Here is a 25,929-nt window from a genome sequence, read left to right as displayed (position 1 = left end):
CGGGTGCGAAGCACTAGGTGGTGGGGGCGGGAACGAGCGAAGCGAGCGAAAGAGCCACCCCCTCGTGCCTCCCGTTTTGCGCTGGTGTCAGGTTCTCTCGCGATTCTCTTTCCGCGTTCCACGAGGGGGGTGAATAGCAGCGAATTTATGGATTTGGTCACAATCATTGTTTTCGAGACAACTTGCTTTTGTAAAAAGAAATTTAAAACACTCAGTAATTTACTTTTGACGGTAGTATCCCAAGGGACATAGTCGAGAATTTGGCTGTGGTGTGGCGGTGCCCAAGGGACATACGATATTCAAGTCGATGATAATTCAGAACAGTGTAGCAACGTTTGTTTATCAATGGATTGCCTGAAATGTAAGTGCTTGTCGCTGGACGCTGTTAAGTCTCTTCAAACTCCTAGAGAACAATTCTAGAGAACTATTTGACAAAAATTCCTTTCCACACACCTTCCTCGCTGATGACGGAATGATGCTGGAGAACGCGCGCGCTCGCAGTGTCGCGCTTCGCGCGATCCTGCAAGATGAACCGCCTCTTGGCGTTCGTGAACACAACTCGTGAACACTGTGACTAGCATTCTTTTAGCAGTCAAAGGAAAATTAAAGGTAAGGCTAAATAGCTATGTCATCCAAACAGCTAGTTTGCAATTTTTTTGTAACAGCTTGAACGGAGGTACCGTATGCATTTTTCGTCCAAGCGCTTGAAGTTTTTATCTAATCACAACGTGTAGTAAAGAATCTTCCCCGGGAATCTTCATGCATCTGGCGTAATAACGACTACAACTTCGCTAAATTCTGTTCTTAGCATTTGCAATCTTAGCTTTTGTAAGCTTTTAATATCGCCTAAATTAATCACAGCAGTTTCAGAACTTGCACGTATAATGGCAAATTTTACGAACACACTAGGTCGATTGTTCTCTCAAAATAGAGCACGAGGTTTCGTACGGCGAGCTCGAAGGTTATTGTAGTACAGTAGAACCCCGGTAACTCGAACTCGGATAACTCGAAAACCCCGCTAACTCGAACTGTTTTTCGTTTCCCTTCAGAGTTCGAGTTACCGGGGTTCAACTGTACAGTTGAACCCCGGTAACTCGAACTCTGAAGGGAAACGAAAAACAGTTCGAGTTAGCGGGGTTGTTCGAGTTATCCGAGTAAAAATGACTGAAAAGTGGGTCCAAGGGAAATAGAAGTTAGTTCGAGTTAGCGGGGTTGTTCGAGTTATCCGAGTTCGAGTTACCGGGGTTCTACTGTATAAGCTTATTTATCATGTAAAACGAAAAGAAAGATCAGAACAATTAATCAGCTCGTTCTAATAATAATCAACAGTTTCATCTGAGCACAAATAAGCTTGAGCTTTACAAAACCTTTTTAAAGTTTAATATAGTTTTTTTCTCCTTTACCAATTTTAAAGCTTATAGTAAATGGTTTAAAGCTTACTTCACGTCCATCTGCATCAAAACAAGAGTTGAAGTCAAGTGGAAATTTTACTTGCGTTTACGTTCGTTTTCTGCCGCACTCTCTGGTTCTGTCTTTGTCAACCCCTGCATGATCATATCTACGATTTTTTTTCAGCTGCAGAACATGTCTCACATCAGTTTGTATCAAAACCTGTTTATGCCTAAAATCCGAACAAACGAGTGAAGGATTGAGAACTAAATGTTTTCATGCTTAAAAAGTAGCCATGTTCATGTAAGCTTGTTGTGGGTATCACTCTTAACTAGAAATTTTATTTTAAGAACAAATTTCTCAATTTAACAAATCGCGAATTAAGGACCTTAATTCTTAAATAAAAAACGATCACTTGATTTAAGGTGACCGTTTTTTATTTAAGAATTAAGGTCCTTAATTCGCGATTTGTTTTGAGAAATTTGTCCTAAAATAAGATTTCTAGTTTAAGAGTGTATAAGAAAACGCAAAAGTTGATATAATTTTTTGAACAATTATATGGAGATGTTGGTACATTGTATAATAAATAGCAATGTTTTTCTCGTAGTTGTAAAAATTCCAAACGTTTTTTGCACTGACTTAAATTCGTACATGTCTTTAAATCTATAAAAATTTAACTTAGTAGAGGAGAAAGACTGTCTAACCATACAGAGATTAAACGTCCTCTGTTAGGGTGCAACTAGGTTTTGTAAATGGAATGTTATAGTTGCACGAAGCCCAAAGATCAATATGCCATGAAAGTCAGACATACATATAAATTCATTGTGGAAGGTTTTCATTACAAACATGTTTTTAAATGTTAGGACTGACCCTTTTGTGATGAGTCAAGTTGCCGTTACCTGGTCACGTGCTTCTAATGTCACACAATACTGTAGTGATAGATAATGTGAACACTTGTATATTCTTAGATACATGTTACTAATATTTTTGTGACACAGTGTGCTAATGACCTTGTGACCTTGACCTGTGCATGACACATGACCTTGTCACACTCTCTTTATGGAACGTTTCTAATAAACTTAGGTCATTATTTGTATAGAACATGATCTTCAGTTTATTGCACCAAGGTAACCTGGTCACACTCTCCAGTTGTCACATAATACGGTGCAGTGATAGGCAGATAATTTGAATATGAGGACTTGTTTCAATATTTGTCATAACTCAGATTATAAAGGCACACCTTAATCTTTAGTAACACAATGCTCACTGTAGTGACAGGCAGGTAACGAAAGCATTACTTATCAAACATAGATGTATGTCACAGTATTGCATATGGTATGATGTTTTTAAAACTTGTCACACCTAGGTTATGTAGTCACACAACTTTTATGTAACACAACACAGTGACAGGCAGGTGACATGAACATTTCTCTAACAAACTTAGACATCGTTACAATATTTACATATAATTATGTCATGATGTTTAAGTTGTCACACCCAGGTTACATAGTCACACATTCCTTTTATATATAACACATTCCTTTATAAACTTTCATATATACATTTATCAATATAATTTACATTATTGCTCCTTGGTTATACAGTTGAATCTCTCCTTACAGACACCTCTCTAATACGGACACCTCTTTATTACGGACATCTTCCGATGTCCCGACAAAATTCTGACATGTTTTTGTTTAAAAAACCCTCTATAATACAGACCCTCCAGGGCTGCAAATGACAGTCGGACATCGGACATTGGCCAACCAAAATTTGCTTATGTCCAACGAAATCCCAAGTGGGTCAGACATGATGTCCGGACAATTTTTTGATCGTAAATCATTTTACGGTAACAATGAATAAAATTCAACCTTTTGTTTTTGGTGATGTCTGACCACAATTTTGTTTTGTCTGACCAAGATGGTGTCTTAGTAGGACATATGTCCTTTCGAGTGGAAAAAATTATTTGCAGCCCTGCCCTCTCTAAATCTCGAACACTAAATCTCGGCCCCAGAGAGCAAAATTCATATAAACTTAACCTCTTTATTACGGACACTCCAGTGATCAATTAATGATAAAGGGGAAGCCTCAAGCCAAAGTGGCTCATACTTGCCGGAGCTTATCCTGGTTTCTGTAGCATTAAGCGGCTGGGAATATTTCTACTCCCCCTGAATGGGATGCTAGTCAATCACAGGGTACCCCCAGCATTATGTCGCCAGTACCCATTTATAAACCTGGGTGAAGAGAGGCACTATGAGAGTAAAGTGTCTTGCCCAAGAACACAACCCAATGACCCCGTCCAGGCCTCGAACCCGGGCCACTCGATCCGGAGTCCGGCATACTAACCATTAGGTCACCGCGCCACCCACTAATGATAGTTTGTATGTAATATAATTTTTCTGTATGTGGTTACAAAACAACAATGCTTTGTTCACCTTAGGCATTTTCCGAATTGTGCTTAAGACGGAATCCACTAGGAAGTCGAGTAATATTTATTAAAGTTGGACAAAAATCAATTTCCAGAATAATTTAAATCCTATTGCGTTATTTCCTACCCTTAATAAAAGGTAAAGATGTAAGTAATTATCCGTGACAACACCAACAACAATTTCTTATCAGAGTCTGAGAAAATGAATTTCAAAGTTCACAAGGTATAGGAAAAATCTCACGTGTAGCCATTTTGTAAATTCGTCTTAAGCGATTCAGTGGAATTCAGCGGAACTTCAAAATGTGTTTTCGATGTGTGGTGTTGTTAGAAAAGATTTCTTTTGATAAGATATTTGAAGCAGTAACAAAAAAATTTGCAATAAGGTGGAAATAATTCTGGTACAACAATTTCTTATCCGAGTCTGAGAAAATGATATTTAAAGTTCACAAGCTATGGGCAAAAGCTTACATCTTTAAAGCGATTCAGTGGAATTCAGCGGAACTTCAAAATGTGTTTTCGATGTGTGGTGTTGTTAGAAAAGATTTCTTTCGATTAAGATATTTGAAGCAGTAACACAAAAGCTTGCAATCAGGTGTAAATAGTTTTGGTACATAATTTTGTCCAATAACTACTCGAAGTCCTGGCGGATTTCCTCTTAATGTGACTTTTTTTATCTACAGCATTGTGTTGAAGATTATTTCGTTTGAAAACAGTGATTCGTATACAGTACATGTAGCTGTTATGTACAGTGCAGTATTCTTCTGATAGACAGTGTGTCTCAGTGCTGCATATTAATCAATTTAGATGCAGCTAAAAGACGAGTGTGGGCCTGCTTTAGTTACTGAACACTTAAAACTGTCAGGGGAGTCATAAGTGACGTCATTGAGGTCACTTCTATAATACCGACACCTTTCTTGTATAACTTTTCGTTGAAGTTCTCGCCATATATTGACAAAACAGCACACAACCTGGAGGTCCGTGCCAACGAGCATTCAGATGTTAATGGGCAGTCGGTGCCAGCTAAACACATTGAGAATCACCCAAATCACAACTTCTTGTGAGACGTTCTAACCACTGCTCATTCATAGATGAATAGGAGAATAAAAGAAGCGTTTTATATCGCACGTTTCCATCCAGAACTTAACAAACAAGTTCAATCATTTGACCTGATCTGTTTCCCATGGGAACTGGTATTACGTAACAGATAAAGCTTAAACTATAAAACACCCAGCTTCATGCAGATTTTCACTCTGATGATGATCAAATAGATTGAAAAGGTTTAGTGATATTTTTTAAACAGATTTTAACCACAATATTTTAATATATTTTATCGGCAAAATGTACATGATATTGCATTATTTTACAAACAAAGTCAAATTTTAAATGAGATTCAAATTTTAAAAAATGATTGTCTGCCTCAACATTTTATGTAATGTTTAATAAATGAGCAGCAGTGTTTTATCAAGTTTAAAACACGAGGTGCAGCCGAGTGTTTTAGACTTGATAAAACATGAACTGCGAATTTATTGAACAGCTTAAAAATCTTCTGATGTAGATCAACTCATACTTGCACTAATATTTAGATTTGGGGTTATTTTGGCCTAGAAAATTGGATGTAAAGTTTAGCCGTGTCTTTATCAGATATAAAGACACTCATTAAACATTAATTTCTTTTGTATTTTCTTTATGAATTATTAATGAGTATTTTAAAAGTCTTGTAAATGGACACATAATTTACTGAAGGCATTGAAAATAGGTGAACTGTAAGTGTCATGTGATAGAGAGCAAGTTCTGTTTTTCTTTTCACTAGACATTTTGCAAGTGGTTGTGGAGATTTCTTATTGTGTCTTCAAACAAAAAGTTCACAAGTGGGTCCAATTTAGAATCAGCAACTGTACACTGGCATGAATGAACAAACCATAATGGATCAGCTCCAGAGCAGGTTAGTGTTGTAATCATGTACATGTATCGTCACTGGTTTTCATTGAGCATGTTCATATTAAAGAGGCAAGTCTTGTTGTTGGCCACAATGTGTGATTCCAAAAAATGTCCATACTCCCCCCACAGAAGGGATTGGGAGGGGTCTCAAAGGCCAAAACCTTTAAGAAAATGTATGATGCTTAATTGGAAATTCCAGAGGGGTGGGGGTCTTAGGAAAAATCCATTCCGTGGGGGAGGTACATGTATGGATAATTTATAGAACTACACAATGTTGAAATGTAATGTTTTCTTGTAAGTGCTTCAACATAGTCAAATCATACCCTACTAAACCCATTGAGGGTTTTCTCAGTATGTACATTGTACATGTAAAGGCATGCATGGCTAAACTAGAAACATTGTTGCAGAAGCATTGCTCCTTGTAATGTTTCATAGTTGGCAAAATTAGAAGGAAGTAAGGAAAATGTTTTGCTACCTACAACCATGGTCACAAGTATTGGAAAATAATTATTCACACACATTTTGCCGCTCCCCACCCCTATGCAATGTTGTTGAAAAATATTCATCTGACAGATGAATATTTGCCAACATTGAAAGGGGGACGGGGGTACTGACACGTATTTAACAGTTACTATGGTGATAAATTCATGTTTTTAAGAGCGTTTCAACCAAAAATGTCCATGGTTGTCTGATTTTATAGTTGTTTCAAATGCCCATAACTTACGCTGACATTTACTTATCTAAACTAAACTTGGCTGAAGCAATGTGTAGAGGGTGTGCAATAAACTCATTGCTGACAGTAGGGTATGCTCTAACTTCATGACGATCTTTCCCGCCTTCAATTTTGACGAAAATTCAGGTTTTTAGCATGTCAATTTCATGTAACAAACAATAAAGTGTATCTCGGCCAAACATATTAAAAGATACGTGATTTTTTCGTTATTCGATACCTATCTTGATAAACTGTACTTTCAAGTAGTTTAAAATGGGGTCCTTGGACCAATGTTTGTTTAAGAGACAACTTTAAGACCAAATAAGGACAGGTTTTAACGGTTTACAACGATTTACATACGGTTTACCGAATGTTGTGACGTCTTTATGACGTCAAAACTAGGTTTTGAGACATATTGTCTATCGATATCTGTTCAGTATATAAAATAACATAAGATGGCACGTTTTATGACACTAATACCGTGACTTTAACGAATTCCAAACGGTTTACTAATGGAGAACAATTAAATATAAAATAAGTTATTATTAACATTTTTAATAACCCAGTTGTAAACTGTTGTAAACCGTGGTATAAAGCATGCACAGGACTAAATACTTTGATATCCTATGCAATTTTATGTGTCAAGTGCAAAATCGCCATCAAAATGATTTGAAAGTGTAACTGTGACGTCATTATGACGTCATTAACATGTGTAAACCGTCGGTAAACCGTCACATATAGTTGTAATTCGCCCCTAAAACGATGCAAATTTATTTTCTTTAGCAAAGTGAAACATGGAAGCAAAGGATAGCATGTTTTTGTTGTGGGCTAATTTAAAACATGCAGCATTTCGCACAGATCTCATTAATGTATTTCCTTGCAAGTCAATGACGTCATTGTGACGTCATCTGGCAATCTACCTTCTTACATCTTTTTATTGATATTTAGCCTCAGACCGCTGCATAGGTAAAATTTTGCAGATGTTACGCTCGTTCAGACAACCATGGTCACAAGTATTGGAAAATAATTATTCACACACATTTTGCCCCTTCCCACCCCTATGCAAAGTTGTTAAAAATATTCATCTGACAGATGCCAACATTGAAAGGGGGAACGGGGGTACTGACACGTATTTAACAGTTACTATGGTGATAAATTCATGTTTTTAAGAGCGTTTCAACCAAAAATGTCCATGCTTGTACATGTAGGTGGCTAAATGAGGAAACAATGTTCCAGGAACAAAGTGTCTTGCATGCATATACAATGTAATATGTGAGTGTGTTCGTTGCTGAGAACCATTGCTTACATAAAATGAGCAACATGTGTTTCAAAAGCAAAATTTGTGTCCGGGAAGCAAAAATGCTTTTGACCTGAGGCTATAATTGACATGTCTGAGAAGCAAAATTTGTTTCCGCAACAAGGGTTTCATATGCGACTAAACCAGGAAACATTTGCCTTCACAATGATGTTCTGCAACAGTGTTTCCTAGTTGTTTTTTTCACTTGAGAAATTTTGCGGGTGATTTACCAGCGTACATGTATAAAGTCGCATCAGTTGTTGTTGGCTATTAAAGCCCTGACTATTAAAAGATCAAACATTTTCTTCAAATATTGTGTAACACTTGTTCATTTTCGTTTGTTGATGATCGCTTAGCTAAAGATGAATACAGTAGAACCCCGGTAACTCGAACTCGGATAACTCGAACAACCCCGCTAACTCGAACTAAATCTCGTTTCCCTTGGATTTGAACTCACTTTTCAGTCATTTTTACTCGGTTAACTCGAACTCCGATAACTCGAAAACCCCGCTAACTCGAACTAAATTTTGTTTCCCTTGATCAAAATTTGGGTCAAATTTACCCCGTTAACTCGAATTCCGGTTCTTGCAACTCGCCACGGTTGCCCATTGATTAGAGCAACAAACAGATCACGTATTTGACAGCCTTTTTCCACATTATCCTAAGAATTTATGATCGTGTTAGAGTTTCTGACGCGATAAGTTTAATTTGCACTGTGCTGTATACTGAAGTGCTGAAAAATTAGTAAACTATCAATTATTAACTTGGCAAATTAAATATTCAATCGACCCCGATAACTCGAAACCCCGGTAACTCGAACTGTTTTTCGTTTCCCTTCAGAGTTCGAGTTACCGGGGTTCTACTGTATTTCATTGAAATTCAACTCTTTTCTAGTACATGTACCATTGGGGTGTTTTTGGCAAAAATACTCGGCTATTTAAGCCGAACCCCAATTTTGTTGAGTTTTGAACAGTTCTCAGTAAGATTTGGGGAAAAAATCACTTGGCTTTTAGTCGAATAAATACGGTATTTTTGACCGACAAAAGCTTAGATTGTTGTATGATAAATAATACGATGAAAATACAAATAACAGAAGGAAAGTGAATTGACGTGCAACTCTGCAGATGAGATTGTTGTGAAAAACGTCACATGAAACTCAAGAGACATTCTTTAAATTTAACTGTCTTATACCGGTAACACTTAGTGGACTTTTGACTCACGTTTTTGTGGATAATTCACCTGCATTTCAAGTTTTTAAAATAATTTATTTTAGAAATTGCATACAAAGTAAAAATCATTGATTTGATTTGGATGTTTTTTTTGAAAATATCAGCCCTTGAAGTAATATTTCAAAAACGAGTGCGAGTGTTTCATTGGGGTTTCAAAACACGAGGAAACTGATGAAACGGCCGAGTGCTGTTATTGTTTTTGAGTGTTTGGAAACCCCGATGAAACACGAAGCACGAGTTTTTGAAATAGCTTCTCAATCGGCGCCTAATTGCAAACAAAAGATATTATTCACGAAAACTTAATTTTTGAATTCTTTTGTTTAATTAGCGTACAGTTTGAAATCGGGGCCTTATTCACGTTACCATTGAGTTGTTTCTATCTTTTGTCTAATTAGCGCATACTTGGTGATGATTATGTAAGATCCGTGTTTTTCACAACTTAGCTTGTTTACTTTAAGCCGCCACAATTTGCATGCAGTGGCGTCCTGCTAGTTTTGAAACGTGGACGGGTTAGGTGAGAATGAATCTCGCCGGTTTCGGCCGCCCAAAAGTGTGCAAGAAGATTTCTTGCTTACACAGTCCAACCGTAGAAGTACACAGTACAAAGACAAGTGAGCCGTTGAGGTTTTGAGAACTTGCCAAACAGCGTGCGAGCAAAAATTCCTTTTACTTGACATAGAAAGTGTGTTCAAGGATTGTGATATTCATCGCGTGTAGAGTCTTCAAGAGTGGAGGACCTGGATAGTCTGTCTTTAAAGTATTGGCTCACAAAATTCGTCCAAAACTCGGTTGCGAATAAGAACGGTGGTCGCTTCGAGATATTCAGAAACGTTTTTGAATTGCGCAGTAAACGTAAATTTTAGAGTTATTCCAAACAGAAGCTTGTCTATTCAGTTGGTGTTTGTGTCATTAATATTTAAATTAGGATAACCCTGCATCACAAGGGTTTGACGTTTTATCAAACTCTAGAGTTTGATTTTCATCAAACTATCGTGGAAAGGCCTCTGTCCAGTGTTTCATCGGGGTTTCAAACCACACGCACCTGACCAAATTGGCGTATCCCGATTGGCTTGTGAATTCATGAATTATTAATGAGTTTGAGAAGGTATATGGAAATGTTGAAGCAGGCCTCCTTTACAGTGTTCAAGGAAATCTGGGGAGAGTGAGGGAGTGACATCAAAACAAGAACAATGCTCAGTGGTGTCTCTTTTAATTTTCTCTTTATTGAAGGGTTACTGCGGTAGCTGGAGTTTTCTGCATTAAAATTCTAACAGTTGGGCCCCTGAAGTCATCTCAGTTTAACACTTGTGTTAAATAGCCAAGCAAACAAAAGAAGCACTCGCTACGCTTATTTTAACTTGCGCTGCCCGAAATTCAGAAGGGAGACAGAAGGCGGGCGCACTTTTTCTGTTTCTGCCACCCGCCTTTGGAATGCTCTCCCTATCTCAAAAAGGCGAATCGAACAGCCGAAGCCCTTTAAAGAATCTCTCAGAGATCGGGTGTTTTCGGAGCAGCAGCTTTTACATCATTTTATTGTATAGTTTTAACTTTTTAGCTTCATATATCGTTTACTATTATGCATATTCGTATTCAATTTTCAATGTATATAGTGTTCTTATAATATTCTAGTGTAATTTTTAGGGAGGGCCACAGGTTTGTTAGCTTTGCTATTTAGTGTTACCCTCATTTTAAATAAAGTCTTTATTATTATTATTATTATTATCAGTAGAGCTTAGAGCTTTGACTGGGAAGAGTATAAATTATATTTTATTACTGCCAAGAAAGCAGTAATAAACCTTTTTAACTGCGCTGCGCAGTTCTTGCTCTGCACAGGGTTTATTATTTTTAGTTTTGTCGGTGACCTGTACCAAACCTCCACTCGGTCAGGCTTGTGTCACACGATGTTTAGAAGCTACAAATCAGTAACAAATGAAAACATTTTCTTATTTTTTGTCTTTACAAAGAATGTTTAGTGAAATATTCGATTTCGTTATATTCAAAGGAAATTCTAAATTTTCATGCATCGAAAGAAAGATATATTTCAGCGGGCAAGAATCTGTGAATAAATATCATTACGTTGGTGTAAAAGAATGTGTTGACATGACAAGTTTCACTTTCGATCGGCTAGACCTCGTGTCCCATAATTTTTCAAAGCTATTATCAGCTACCTTTCAAATCTTTGCGAATCCATTAATCTTTACTTACAAAATTCAGTGTGAGTATTTTGAAGCGTTTGAATTGAAGAAAATACTAAAATTTCACACTTTAAATAAATACATTTTAGTGGGAAAGAATTTACATTTATTTACATTACGTTTGTGTCCTGGAATGTGCTGGCATTAACAAATTTTTACTTTCACAAGGCACCGATCGGCAAGAATCACGCAATGCTCTGAAAGGTTTAAATCTGCTACAAACGGAAACTAAACAAATCTTCTGGTCTAAACTATGCATGTTAAGTGTGAAATATTCAACTTTTTAGCGTTATTTATTTTTGGAGCTGTGTCATCTATATGATTTCTGAAATCTGATGGAAAACCACTGAGACAAACATGCCCTAGTGTCATAGGTCTAGTGTTCTTCTCAAATTTGATTTAATTATTTGCTCCAATATTCCATTTTCGGAGCTGGTTATTCAATCTTGAAACGGTAATTCAAGACAACACTGGATGCTGATTTAAAAGATTTTTTTGTTTCACGGATCAGGATCATAGGAATTAAATTAGGCCACCATTAGCATATAAGAAAATGTTTAATTTCAGATAGAACTAGTCAACCATGAAATGTCACGCAAGGTGTTTTCTTACCATCTTGTTTCTCAGTCGCAACATTGTTCGACGCAGGTAAAGGGGATAAGGGGAGGGGGGTGCATTTTTGTTCCCCCCCCCCCCACTTGGCTCCCCTAAAGTGCTCACGAGACCAGCGCAGTTGTAAGCTCTAATCTTGACTCTTGTTGCTTTTCATGTGACGTAATCAAAATTGTAAAACCCAGAAACACATGCCCCTGAGTTTTTATCCTTTACTGGCTATTAGACATCCTTAAATATATCTTGTTGAAGATATTAGGCTCCATAGCATTCACTGTCTATAAGATAGAGCATTTTGAGTTTCGGATTGTCATGCACAACGAGATCAAAGAGGGCCACCAGAAATCTGTCACACTTTCTTAAAAAAATACCTTATACAATCCACAAATTTTATCAATCTGAACAGTTGAGGTGTTTATGTGAATGTTTACTAGTTCGCAATGGTGATCTTACTGCTTTTTGTAGCAGAATTTGAATTGCTTTCCGGCCACCATGTTGGAGCCCAAGCAGTTGGCCTGTGCTGCAGATGAAACTTGATTTTTATTTTGCACATTTCCCATTTGAAAACACAAACATGTCATTTTATAAAATATAATAGTGTCGGATTTTAAATGTACATTGTAAAGTAATTGATTTCTCTAAGCGCTTGCATAACTTGATTTTATTTTTCATTTTCATTCCAGTGCCTTGCAATTGGTCAACTGCACTAAATACAAATTCGGTAGCCTGCGTATTAAACTGTTGGGATTTCAAGCGCCTTGTCTCGCCACTGAATAAACAAATCCGGAAACATCCTATTGAGCTTTCGCTTCCAGCAGAAACCTCACAGACAATAACAGTAAAACTTTATTTTATTGATTTTCAACTGACAAATACATTTTGGAAGGACTATGGATGCATGTAAAATAACCTGTATTTATCAACGGGCCGCTAAACCAGACAAGAAGTAATATATGCCAATCGGCAAAGCATGTTCATTGATTCAGAAGCAATGCAATAACATCATCATGGTAAATTTTATTTTATAGCAACTTGAATACATGCATTTTTACTGAATTGATTGCGAATGCTTTCTCCATTGTTGATGAAAAAAGTTTTCGTTCATAACTTACATTTGTATGCATTAAGAATGAACTTGTTTACAAACTGCAGACTGCACGACACGCGACTGCTGTGATTTCATTTCAATCAGCACTACTTGAACTATGTATCCTGTTGGCCAGATATAGATGGACACGAATGCAACCAAATAGGTTGAAAGTTCAGATTTTACTGTCAGAACATTTATAAGTTCCTAAAATTTATTACTTAATCAGTCAGTGTAAAACACAGACTACAGACCGGGACCAGGAATATACAATGCTTACAATATACTTGCTTGTGCTACAGTGTATGCAAGAGCTGTGAAACAATCAACAAAAGACAACTGAGATTTCATCGGGTCGACTTTCTGGCATTTACAGCTAGATATGCCAGGAAAAAAGCTAAAGTTCACGCAGATATGCGTCTTGTATTATTATACATTGACAGCATTCAGCTAAGTCATGCTGACATCAAATTTTTGATGTTATATCTACAGACAATAGGACTATACATGTACAACTGATGTTATTTCTACAGATAAAAAGGGAAAGATAATTGCATTGTGCCGAATCATGCCAACGCTGCCTTTTATTGCCTCGCTAGTTTGTTCTAGCGAAGCGATGGCTGAGTCATCAAGATTCACCACAGTAATGGGAAACCATTTGGAAAACTTTGTGATTAAAATGCAAAAATCTCAAACAATTCACTTTTGCAAGTTTTTCAATTGCATTGTTGACATCAAAGTTGTTTAGAAACATGTCTTTAACTGGGTTTTCTTGTGTCGCTTTATAAAAAAAAATAGTTTTCTTTTTAGAAATGTGCAAAGCACCTACGATGTCTAATAAAACAGTAATTATTCGGTTTGGTTTTTGCATGATAGTGAAATTATCAGTGCCCAGGTTCTTGGTAATTGTCACTATCAAGCTCAACCTCATCTAATAATTGTTCCATTCTAAACTGGTCACAGTGAGTTTCTACTAGGTGCATGCCTGTTTGCATATTACATGTATTGTGCACATTCTGTTCCCTCCTATAAAGTAGCAGCAGCAACAGTAGCAGTGGTTGTAGTAGTAATGAATAAACTTACAACCTACATGTACATTTGTACACCACAGTACAGTACTACAGTATAGTGTAGTGCAGTACTTACACTGTTTTTGTAGGTTTCTATTTAATTTATACTCTACATGTACATACCCATCAGCCTATTGTCTTCTGACAGTCATTACTTGAGACTCAGGACTTATTCCACTAAAATGGATAAATCACATATTACAATGTTAATTTTCTTGGATATTCCCTTCAGTGGTATCAGAGTGTACTGTATGTGACAACAACAGATGTAAGGATTGGTGAATGGAGTGTTTATATTCAGCTTTGCTTTGAATTGTACAATCTGTAGATGTCTTAAAACAACTATCAGTGAAAGGCCAAGAAACCAGTCCAAATTAAGTCACCCAGCCCCATACAATTTAACAATAATGATATTTTTTATTTTATTAGCAAATGCAAATTAGAATATTTGCTGAAATTTTCACAACATTCCAACATCAAGCTCAGTAAAGGTTCTTTGATAAAATACTTCTAAATCTTGACTGAGTTAGGTCAGGCCATATGGAAAAATATAAAAGGCTCTCAATTATTTTAAAAGAACCTACACCATGGCATTGGGCCAAATATTACCCACCCAGCCTTTCAACATGATAATTACTGTACATATGCATGTGTTTTTACTCTGAGATTGTATACATAGTTTATAAGGTACTTACACAACAGGGCCATGAAATACACCTTGGTCCGTACACTGAGATATTACACGACCATAAAGACTGTACTTGTAGTCGTGCACCCTGTCTGAAAGGGACTAAGAAGAAGAGGATGAAAATGATATTCATTTTAACTTGATAGTAATGAAAAAATACTCACTGTTAAGCTACAAAAGCTCATTTGTCTTAAGTAAGGCCATGAATTAGCCACTCAGCATCAAAAATTGAATTTCTACATGTATGCCAATAGTGTTGAGGTGTTTATAGTCTGTGCAATGTAACAATGTAAGTTCCCTGTCTCCAATAACCCTGTCCTATGAGCTCCTAAATTTACACTGGTGCCTGCGTGCTAAATCAATTTATCTTGGATTTCTGATAATGTTACAAGTTTGTAAATATATGAAATTAATTAAAAATTGTTCTTACATCTAGGCTTAATGCTGGCTCATGTGAGAGGATCCTCCTGATTATCGTTTCTCGATTTCTGTTAGAAGAATGAATAAATTTAGCAAGTAAGTACATAATTGATGTTATGGTGTATCTTATACTCATGTTTTGCTTTTTATAACAATATAATTTGCACATTAATCAGTAAGACAAAGTCCACGCCTGACTCCCATGCTATTTAAATTAGGCAGGATTAACTGGAAACACACATACCCCTTTCGAAACAAGTAGAGTGTCGATCAATTGTTCTAATGCCACTCGCCTAACAGTTTGACAATGCCCATTTACAGCCGTAAACACCTGGTTAGGGGTGAGGCACTGTTATAAACAGGGCTGTGCCCTAAGGGCGCCCGGGTGCTTCAGGCGACTAACTTTTGTCTTTGGGCGACCAGATAATCTTATTTCTTTCATATAAGCTTTATGCTGGGCACCCTGGATCTCATAGTTTGGAACCTTTGGGCTCCTTGTAATTTTTCTTAGAGCACAGCCTTGATAAAAATATCTTGCTCAGCAACACAACACAAGGGCAAAGAGGCTTTAACATAGACCAACTCCTGAGCTCAGATTCTGCACAGCTGCAAAAGCAATACACCACTGGCCTCCACTAGGTGGACCTGTGAAACCTTACATTTTTTTTTTTTACTTTAAAAGGCAAGGTTTATTCTAATTTAAGGGACTGGGGGGGCCAAATGGCTCATCTGTTCCCCATAGCATTTTGTCAGGTTGCCTTAAAGCATGGTTTTCACCAGCAACGCAGGCAAAAGCACAAGTGCAAGCATAAGTAGTTTGTTCCAAGTGAAAACGACCGTCGGCATAAGCGTAAGCACAAGCAAAAGAACACAATGTTCACTGTAGTTATAAGGCTCAAATGCCCAGAAGTGGGAGAATCTGAGTGTTTTCTCAGCTCTTATTTCACCGTGAAAACGGTGAAATAAGCTGTTACATGTATGCTTGCATCTGTGCTTGCGATTGTGCTTGCATCGCCAGTGAAAACCAGGCTTAACAGTTCAACAGTACCCATTTACACCTTAAGTGGAGAGAGGGGTTAGGATTAGAGTGCCCAAGGGGACAACATGAGGACCCCTTGCATCCTCACAATTTAAATGTTGGTGTACAAATTGTTGGGAGAAAACATATAAAGGTACAAATTAACCCTGTCAGGTTTGTACCAGGCAGTTGCAGTGTATGTACATCTATTTATACTCTACTTGGGCAATTAAAAAAATTACTTACCCAAGAATAGCTTGGTTCTAGAATAATAACAATAGAGTGAAGCAGTGTTAGCAGGAGCTTAAAACTACTTTACACAGCTAAATTAAAGAATTTTTATGAATGCTGCTAGCCTTTAACTGTCCTAAATTTGTTTATATATGTATTCATTCCTCTACTATATACTATATTTTGACAAGCAAAAACAATTTTGAACTAGAAGTCTCTTTGTTAACAGCGACGTTTATCCATCGATTCAGCAACAAGCTTGGTGTATTCATTCAATGTCGAAATTTTGTTGGAAAGTGTGAAAATCATATTGTTTGGGTAATTTAAAAAGAATTGATACAATTGTGTTTAGTGTTTAGTATTGAAAACCCACTGCGTACCTGTATTGTGTGTTTTGTTCGCAAGTAAAAAGCTGAAAGGCTCATGGGGTGACATTGTTGGGCGGACCGATCAAGTGCGTTTGAATTGTACAGGTGACACACGTTTCATATCTTAACTCAATCATTGTCAACTGCAAAAACGGGGAATATTTAATACTTACGTTCTGATTTTGCGCCATTCTTTGTTGGCTTTCTGTTAAGTTAAAGAAAAGTTGTTACTTTTATAGCGTGATTTTGCTTTGTATACAACAAGGCACGCGAGCGTCGCTAAATTCGAAATTTTTATGTTATTTTGCAGTCGCTTACTATTCAATTCAGAGCTCCTGATCTCATATTCGAAATCAAAACAAGTGTTACCTTCGGAAGACCTTTGCTTCGCCTTGTGAATTAAATGTCGAGCTCTTGCGCACTATTTATCTATTTCCCTCGTCGAATAAAGGCTTGTTTTGGTAGAATCGAGGTTCTATATCTTTTCTCAGATATCCCTTGGCATTTCTATTGCGTTACTCGTAGTTGTGGTACACGTTGGGTCTGGGAGGTGGCCATATTGGATCCTGTCAGTGATCAAATTGTCGTTTTCTTGTGTTTTCTGTTGCCCTAGTTTAGTGCTTTCTTATTGACGTAAAACAAGAACTCTTACCTACCCGCTTTGTTTGCAAGAAAGTTAAATTGATGCGTTGCAACAGGCTTTAACACGGGTCGTTAATGCGTTCTTAACTCGCCTGCAAAAAGCCTCACTTTGAGCACGTGTTTTTATTTGTCGTCAATTACTCTCATTTGCCGAGCTAAGCTTCAGCCAACAGCCAATAGTTTTGGAGCTTTTTCCATTTAGGTTGGAAAAAGGCGCGAAATGATACGTAAATGTCAGGTGTTTCATTTTTGGCGGTTATTAACCCCTTTTTGACGTGCGAGTGTTTAATAATCGGGTTACAGAGAGGGCACACTCAGTTAAGCGTTGGTCTTTTATCTTTTCGGCCGGGAGTGATTAGTGGGTCGGTTTCTTCGTTTGCTTTCTCCATGTTTTTTATCGGGTACTTCCATTTTTCCTCCTTTCGCAAATATTATATTTTCTAACTCGATCTGGATAGAAGACAAATTTCAAACAACTCTCTTGTAAAACTGAAAAACTTAACAAAGTAGTTTCTTCTATACGGTGAGGGTATATTTCCAGTTTGCGCCGGGTGCAAAGACTTTTGCAGTCATTGCTTTTTTTTATTTTTTCGGGCTCCACAAGAATAAACCAAAAAAAGGACTCAATTGTCACACTAGCTGTGGCTTAAATTTCGCGCTGTGTTTGTCATTCGCCGGCGAACGGTACTTCACATGTTCCTTACATGAAGGAGTAAAACACTGCGTGCTAACCAATGATCATTTTCGATAGAAAACATGAAACTAGTGTATTATGTAAGCTTCGATATGATTCGCTATTAGTTATGTGATGAACATGTAAACAACCTTGGCGTTCTCGTCATCATTGATGCTCAGTGGGGACGCCATTTTCATTTTATCTTCGAAGACGCGTATTTCGATTGCGTGGCGTTGAAGGATTTCCTTTCTCAATTGGCTACAAATAGGCCTAAAAATCGATTTTTGTTCTGAAGGCGTACTTGGAGATGTATGAGATAGCGATTTCGAGGTTGTTTTGCGGTCAAAACGCAAAGATTTGTCGTCTTTAGAAAAAGAAATTACCCTTGCGGGTTGTGATAATGCCAGGTATGGTCTGGAAACTTCTCGGTGTCTTTGTAGATGTTCTCTTGAATGATAAGAACAAAATAATTTTGCTTTTATGCGATCTTGTTTTAATTTCTATTTATATTTGGAGATTGCTTATGAAGGAAATTGTTGCGGGATATTTCAAATTGTATAAATTGGATTTCATTGTTTACGTTTTTTGTCTCAACGTTCTGAACTGTATTGTCGCTTCCAAGAAACAAAGTTAAGGTTTTTTTTAATCTGTTCTCTTTAATAATACAGTGAATTTGGTAGGTTGTTTGATATGTAAAACCTTTCTTAGCTAAATAAATTCTCATTTTGACAATAGAACGTCGCTTCGTGCAGTCACTTGTTGTAAGAAATAAAATGTGATTATGATTACGGAATACTCACAGTATACGGTTTTGAAATTTCAACTCCTGGAAGGACCACTTCATTGTGGTGGTTCTGTACCAGTGGTTCAGTACAATCACACGAAATGAACGGTTGAAATGTAGACATTGTTCAAGCAATCTAGGACTTGCGTGACCTGCCGCGAAGCATCTCTCTTCTTAGCTTCAGTACTAACAGCAAAGCTACTACAATACTGTACTCCTATGCAACACCCTTCAGAGTAGTTCTCCCAATTCCCAAGACGGTCAGTCCATCGTTTCGAGCGCGGGCAATTTCGTAGACATATGTCAGGAAAAGCCTCTGTTAAGCGATGAACCAGTCCAATGCAGCGTTCATACCAACTAAACATGTTCAATTAAAACGAATTTCAAAAAATGAAGTTAACGGAATTCAAATAAACTTTCACTTTGGGGGCAGCTTTCAAGGCAGTGATATTCTTTGCACAATTTTATTCACGCTTAACCCGAACAGCTCTTAAGCATGTTTAAGCTTTGACGTTCATGGGTTACACATGTACGCTAATCTTCTTTGAAGAATACTTGCAGACAGCTTTCGACAGCTTGCCCCCAATGGTAATATTACAACCATAACTATCAAAAGGCAGCCAAGCTTTTAACTGTCACGAAATAAAATTAGCATAAATGTGTTGATGAAAGTTGAAAGCTACATGTACTTTCTGTGCTGTAAATGGAAGTAGTATTTTGCTCCACTTTCTCTGCTCGATTTTTAACATAAGCATTTCCACGAAGGATACGCTATAAATACTTGCCTTCAAACTAACCAATTTCAAGGTGCGACTTCCGCAACTGCACCCGCTATACATGTATGTTCATGAAACACATTAATGACATTAATTACTACACATGCAGTCCATTTAAAGGCATTACTGCTGTAGCTACGTTTCTTCACCGTAATCGATTTCGAGTGAAAAGTATTTTGCTTGTGTTTAGAACCCCATTTGAAAGTTGGAAACCTGCGTTTTGGCCTTGAAGCTCATCGACTTACCTCTGCTGCTTTATTGTCCATTTTAATTGTACATGCTCGCTTGAAGCAGCGAAAAGTCTAAGCTGCATTTTGTGGAACATCGACTCGGAGCTCAGCCGAACAACTCTACTTGATACACAGAAAAGCGAAATATAACAAACACAATGGTTAGTCATGCAAGAAATGGGTTTTTTCCCGGTATGTGCCAAGGCAAGTTAATGTGATAGTTTGTTTTGTAACAGCGAGTTGCTTATGTTAAGATGTTTCGTTTGACGTTTAATACCCGGTATCTATCACTTAGTTTACTTTTTCATTACATTCAGAAGAATGAGTTGTTTAAGGGCTCGAGTTTTAATTTGGTGTCTGATTTTCGGATGACTTGATTTCTTTAAGTAGATGTAAAGCAAATGAAAACACGAAGGAATAATTTCAAGTAATGTGTGGGCGGCCGGGGAATTGTCGACTGAACTTTTGTAAACAAAGACTGACGCCGACTTTATTTTTAGAACATAGGAAATTTCTTTATTTACGAACTAAGACAGAGATCACAACACACCAAAAGCTCACTCTTTTGGCGATTGAAATACAACATTATAGAATTTGTGCTCTTTTATTTCTTGTTTGGAAGATAGTTCGGGAAAAGCCCAGATTATTTATGCGGGATTTTTACTGTCGATACGCATGATATGAAATTTGATTTCAATTTCATGTGGGATTTTACCCAAGAAATGAGTCATAAATTAAACAATGAGACAAATACCGTTTTCGTTACTCAACAAAAAAGACAAAAACGGAGGTCAGGAGAGACGAATAACGGTAAAGTGAAAGCAAAATTAGTGAAAATATTACCAAGGGGTAATTTTTGAGAGTGTGGCATTCCGCTAATTATTTTAGGTTTGGTTCACCATTTACTCTTTGGTTCAATGGTTTCTATGGACTTCCTATCCTGATGATAGTATAGGGTTTTTATACACGCGTAAAGACTGTGTTTGATACAATATAACATAGCTAAATGATCGCTTATTTGCAAATAAATCTACCTTCAACAAAGAAGCTTGCTGACAATTTAAGCAGAGCATAAAATGTTTTTTTATTCGTTTCTTTCTCATGTTTATGGTCAATGTCTTATTTTCGGTCTGTAAATATGCCCATCAAGAACCTTGGCTAATATACTCCATTTCGTGATGGCACTCTTGTGTCAGTAATTTTTAAGACGAAATCTCATTTCCTTGTATCACGCAGACAAATCTATTGTGTACTGATTTTGTAATTTTCTCATACAAAATTATTTTCACTTAAGTGAGCAACCCGCATTTGCCTAACTTCAGCAAAATTCAGTAGAAAAAGTAGGCACGTATCGACCTTATGTCTAGAGTCCGAGTTTTCGTTTCAAAGGTACCTAGACGATTCGAGTTGATTAATAATATGCAATAAAGGTTTGCTAAGAACCAAAGCACAAATCAAAGCACACACAAACATGAACAAGAAATAAAAACGAAATTTATTTTATTACATTCTGAATAGATATATTATAATAAATATGAAGACCACGACATCCTCTAAACCATCTTGTTCCTGTAAAAGACGAAATCAAAACAAAGATAAATAAATGATACTTTTTAAGTGATGATTTATTAATCACCGTTGTGCTAATTTGGGACACTGTTAACTGTGAATAACAACCGTATAATCTGAATGTAAGAATAATAAGAAAGCATTTCCATCTATTTCCAAAATCAGCGTGAGGTTTTCTCAAGGAGTACAATGTTGCGTGACATTTCCCCGTCACTGAAGTTTTTGTTTCAATTTCTTTCATGGTATTACTTATTTAATATGATTTGCCAGAGACTGCGACAACTTGATCAGTTTTCGATATAAGCAACAGAGAAACCCCTCCTGCAAACACTTTTAAAGAGATATTGAAAGAGAATGACTTTGTGTTGCTTTTTGTATGTTTATCTGTATTGCAATTAAAATATATTATTGCAATTGAAATCTGTTTTGGCACACTTCCACCATGTGATGGCGATTGAATGTTTCCTGACCTAGAAAGAAGGGTAATTGAACTGTGTAGGAACCTACCTGGAGTATGGCTCCCTCGTATTGAAGAGGACAAGCTACACCCCTGAAACAGGACAAGGGAGCTTTTACTTTTTTGCTACTGCCTTTAGTAGAATGCCCCTTCCCTCACGATCTGAACCCCCCGCCACCCCTTCGTATCAGATAGATTCTTAAGACCATAACATCGGCTTTTGCGTTAGCACTTTTTCAATGATAATGGCAAATTTTTAATTTTTTCTGTTGCTAAATAATGCGTGGAACAATAGCAAAAATGATAGTGCATTAATTGAAGACGTGGATCAGTTAGCATATTGCCAAACTTGTCTGCACTGTAGTTTATGTATTTATTGTATTTACAGATCCTATTTCCTTACACTATGGGACTGTGTCGCCCTCCTGGATCTGAACATTGCTGAATTCTTTGGCCTGATGTTGTAAATCCTGGTAAGGGATCTTCCTAACGAAAAAAGGCAGTTGACTTTAATTCTTAGAAGACCATTATAAAAGCTACATGTAAGTGCATGTGAAGTTAGTAACATTGGTGTTAGTTGTCACAAACAGACGGTAAGAGTCGGATGCCACCGTGTTAGTGTTTCTAAGGAATTACCACAATGCTCAGTAAGCAGTTGATGTCTGACCTGATTATTATCCAGACCATCCACCTCGTTCTCATTAGTTACCAGTGCTCCTGCCTGTTCCTCTGCAATTTCCTCTTCCGCTTGGGTTCCTTTTTCCACCTCTAACTGAGGTGTGCTAAAACACGAACATCAAAAGGATTATAAAGATGAAATAACAGCGTTTCCTAAGAATCAAGGGATAATTCGCTGATTCTTTTTCCATCTGCCTACATGTATAGTTAATTTGGAAGTTAAGGAACAATATTTTGAGAAATGAGAAATATCTGTGTCTAATGTATAGCTTGGATATGAGTAGGGTATTCAAAGGCTTTGAAAGATAAATGTGAAGCATGTAGTAACGAGAGCGGACTTTGGACGGCGGAGAATGAAATGAAATTTAACTCGAAATGGAATTATACTTTTTGAATGGAACTACAGTACCGTTGTATTACTATAGAAACTTAATCTTGGCACACACGAAAGGGAAAGAAAAGTGGCAAAGAGAAGACTTGTGATTTGAAAAAACTGCGATCAACAATATGTTCAGTGAAATGGAGCACAGATTTTAAGATATCAGGAAAAAGGTTAATTATTGACAATCTAAAATGATTAGGATCCGTTAGTCTTGCCACTGTCTTACCTACTGCCGTAAAACTTCTCTGGAAGCTTGCCTTCATCCTCGTCTGAGGAACTTTCTTCGCCACTTTCCTAAAATCGATAAAATGCAATGTTCACGTGTTTAGATCTTGATATTTTTGATAATTGTCAGACGAAGTCGCGAAATTAAGTCTAAACAAAATGCGCGAATCAATTGTTAAGTAATGCACTTTTAACCTGACATAAGCTAATTAATTTTTCAAAAACATAAGTTTCCTCACTTGAATAGCAAAATCACCACTGTCAAGAATTGAATTCAAGGTGCAACGTGCTTTGGTCGTGCAGAAGAAATTATATTTGATATTTCATGGCAAAAAATTCGATTAAACTTAAATGGTTATCTTATGAGTAGAAGAAAGTCACGCTTGATTCGAACATCTTACCTTCTGCTGTTTTGCTGCCATCTGAAATAAATAAAAAAAGATTTTTTGAAGCACTTGTCATATCAGATTGATAGGATTAGTTCAAGTTTAAAAAGCTGTTTGTAATAATAATTTATAATAGTGGTCAGGTAATGTTACAATGAATAAATCAGGTTTTCAATAGTCCTTGAATTTTAGCGAAGGAGAGTCCTTGGGTTACAAAAGTCCACAATTTTTCTTTTTTATAATGTATGACCACGAAAACACCTTGAATTGCACCGGAAACAGAAATATTTAATGTCTAATGCGTAAAGTTAGTCAACGTTGAAGGTAAATATTTTTAAACGTGTGCTTTGCAAAACGACATAAGTACATTTAACAAGTACGTCGATTTCAACGCGGAAATCGAAACCAATGTGTGAACGGGGCAGAAACGTTCAGCGCTTTAGTGATTTTTTTGTAATTGGCCGCAATGAATTTTATGTAATTTATGAATTTTTAGTTCATTTCGTATGATATGCTCGGTAAGCAAATTTTCTTTCTCCTGATATTTTGCACCCCCGCTCTTTGTCAACATTGTGTCAACGAACGGGCTTGTGCAAACGTGGACAATGGAAGTTGTTTTAGTTTATTTTTTGGGTAAATGTTTGTAGTTCTGTATGCAAAAAGCACACTTTCCTTTATCACTAGTAATAGTTCTCACTATAAAGCTGCCCCCGCCTTTTTTATAATTTGTTTTTTGTCGCCTTTAATTATTAATGCCGATGGACTGCACAATTAGGCTTCTTTTTTACTGTGTCATGCGGAATTTCTTGTTGTGTGACACCGTTGCGTCCTAAAAATATTCACAAGTTCAAGTCGAATTATATTACCTAGCGCGCGGAAATGACACCTAGCGGAAATAACACATAACACATTATTCGTGATGACAACACACAAGCTTATTCCCGGGCTTATAACATTCAAAATAAACTTACAATAATTTCTAAAGCCTAAAAAATTCCACGAGTAACAAAATATGGCACATTCAAAGATTCGAGAAAACAACCCACTCTTTGGATCAAATAATCTGACAGTTTGTTAGCAATTACGTTGTACCTTGTACTACATGACAAAGTTCACGCGTTTGTTTATTACTCGTTGTAACTTGTAAGATGTATACGATACAACAAACCTCCGAAAGCAAACCTTACAAATGTAACGCTTGGAACATAGGTAGCCGGCACGTAGCCAAGAACACGAAACCAATTGCTCGAAATCTTTCGACGTATTACTAACATTTGCTTCAAATATCACTTAACACAACCAAAGCAGAGAAACCGCTCGAACAAATCTGTGAACACGCGTAGTCCAAAACCGGAAAACAAAACGCTGCTAGCAGATGGCGAAGCTCGAAACGCGAAGGTGACCAAACGCGACCTCGTGGTTGCAAGTACCCGACACCACCGTGCGCGCTTGCTAAAATATTACCCGTCACGACCGTGCGCGCCTAGTTTTGTCAAATCGAGAACGCTTCGCCCATTACAAACACATTTCTTACTTTTTCAACAAATATTCTTTGTCCTTGTTATACACGCGGGGAGTCCTAGGGTGCCTCCTCGGGTTTTGGCCTCTGGGCCAAAACCCTGCGGGGGCAACTACACTGCGGACCCAAAAAGAATAAGAAGAGAAGTGTCGTTATTGTAATAAAGTCAAAGTAAGCGCCGCTGCAAATCTGAACTCGTTCGAGTTTCCTTTTGTAGGCACGAGGCAATCTGCAGGCTCCAATGTTGCCTTTATAATTCAAACTACACTTTCATTTGACACAACATTGGGACTGATGGATTACAAGAATATTTCGTACCCCGCGCATAGTGTTTTAGAGTGACAAGGTTGTTTGTTTCGGATAATTGTAGCTAAATTAAAGGTGGTGGCCATGTGACACGTTAGCGTGATTTTGTGTGTTGTGGTTGTGTGCCGTAGCTTCACAAGAAGCTGTAGTTGAATAGGTTGTGAAATTTAGATTTGTGAATTTAGATATAAAAGAAACAAACATACCAAGTCCTAATCTTTGTGAAGTACCCTTCTTTTGTAAGTTCGTGACACGTTTCTTGCACACCTTCCAAAATGAAATTTCCAAGCTGCGGACTACGTGCACTTATTAATGAGCATGCGTTATAACCAGCCATGCGTAATAAACTGACCGCAAAAGCAGACTAGCAAAGGGCACCTTTTTTATTATAAACACGTCTATGCAACGAAATGTGCCGCGATATGTGGAAGGCTGTTTCAAACGCAGGAAATGTGGACGTGAAAAAGTTTTGTAACTGCAGAAAAGAAACAACCATACGTTCGATCGTTCACTGTAAGCTATGACGCAACAACTGTTGGCACTTAGGAGGCACTTGCTCAATGTGGAAGGTCTCCAAGTAATGGATCGTTTATTAGTTTAGTCTGCAGAGATGCTTT

The 25,929-nt window shown here is 37.2% G+C and overlaps 1 protein-coding gene and 2 long non-coding RNA genes across 3 annotated transcripts; 1 reads left to right on the top strand and 2 right to left on the bottom strand.

Annotated features, from left to right (window-relative positions):
* The first annotated feature begins 530 nt into the window (after nucleotides 1–530).
* LOC144631484 (uncharacterized) lies at nucleotides 531–22,313 on the top strand. Its single transcript, XR_013566754.1, has 4 exons — nucleotides 531–609; nucleotides 5,628–5,759; nucleotides 15,082–15,161; nucleotides 22,205–22,313. It is a non-coding gene; the product is annotated as an uncharacterized LOC144631484 (long non-coding RNA).
* Nucleotides 14,046–20,061, bottom strand: LOC144631478 (uncharacterized). Its single transcript, XR_013566742.1, has 7 exons — nucleotides 19,806–20,061; nucleotides 18,801–19,141; nucleotides 16,856–16,887; nucleotides 16,330–16,346; nucleotides 15,076–15,133; nucleotides 14,653–14,747; nucleotides 14,046–14,134 (listed from the first exon to the last, which is right to left on the bottom strand). It is a non-coding gene; the product is annotated as an uncharacterized LOC144631478 (long non-coding RNA).
* On the bottom strand, nucleotides 21,263–23,528 carry LOC144631467 (uncharacterized). The gene is made up of 6 exons (XM_078489907.1): nucleotides 23,503–23,528; nucleotides 23,103–23,170; nucleotides 22,484–22,598; nucleotides 22,220–22,302; nucleotides 21,867–21,909; nucleotides 21,263–21,359 (listed from the first exon to the last, which is right to left on the bottom strand). The coding sequence occupies exons 1-6, from the start codon at nucleotides 23,521–23,523 to the stop codon at nucleotides 21,294–21,296; spliced, it is 396 nt and encodes a 131-aa protein (XP_078346033.1). The 5' UTR covers nucleotides 23,524–23,528; the 3' UTR covers nucleotides 21,263–21,293.
* Between the last annotated feature and the right edge of the window lie 2,401 nt (nucleotides 23,529–25,929).

Source organism: Oculina patagonica, chromosome 12 (genome assembly GCF_052425735.1).
Source record: "Oculina patagonica isolate OP01 chromosome 12, crgOcupat, whole genome shotgun sequence".
Lineage (NCBI taxonomy): Eukaryota > Metazoa > Cnidaria > Anthozoa > Scleractinia > Oculinidae > Oculina > Oculina patagonica.
The sequence above is the reverse complement of the archived record's forward strand: the minus strand, read 5'-3'. Positions and strand labels throughout refer to the sequence as shown.

Excerpts from the sequence above, each read along its gene's own strand:
- LOC144631467 (XM_078489907.1), bottom strand. The coding sequence starts at position 23,523 with ATGGCAGCAAAACAGCAGAAG. Across the intron at positions 22,599-23,102 it reads GAGAAGTTTTACGGCAGTAG|CACACCTCAGTTAGAGGTGG; the intron begins GTAAGACAGTGG and ends TTCGTGTTTTAG. Across the intron at positions 22,303-22,483 it reads ATGGTCTGGATAATAATCAG|GAAGATCCCTTACCAGGATT; the intron begins GTCAGACATCAA and ends TTTTTTCGTTAG.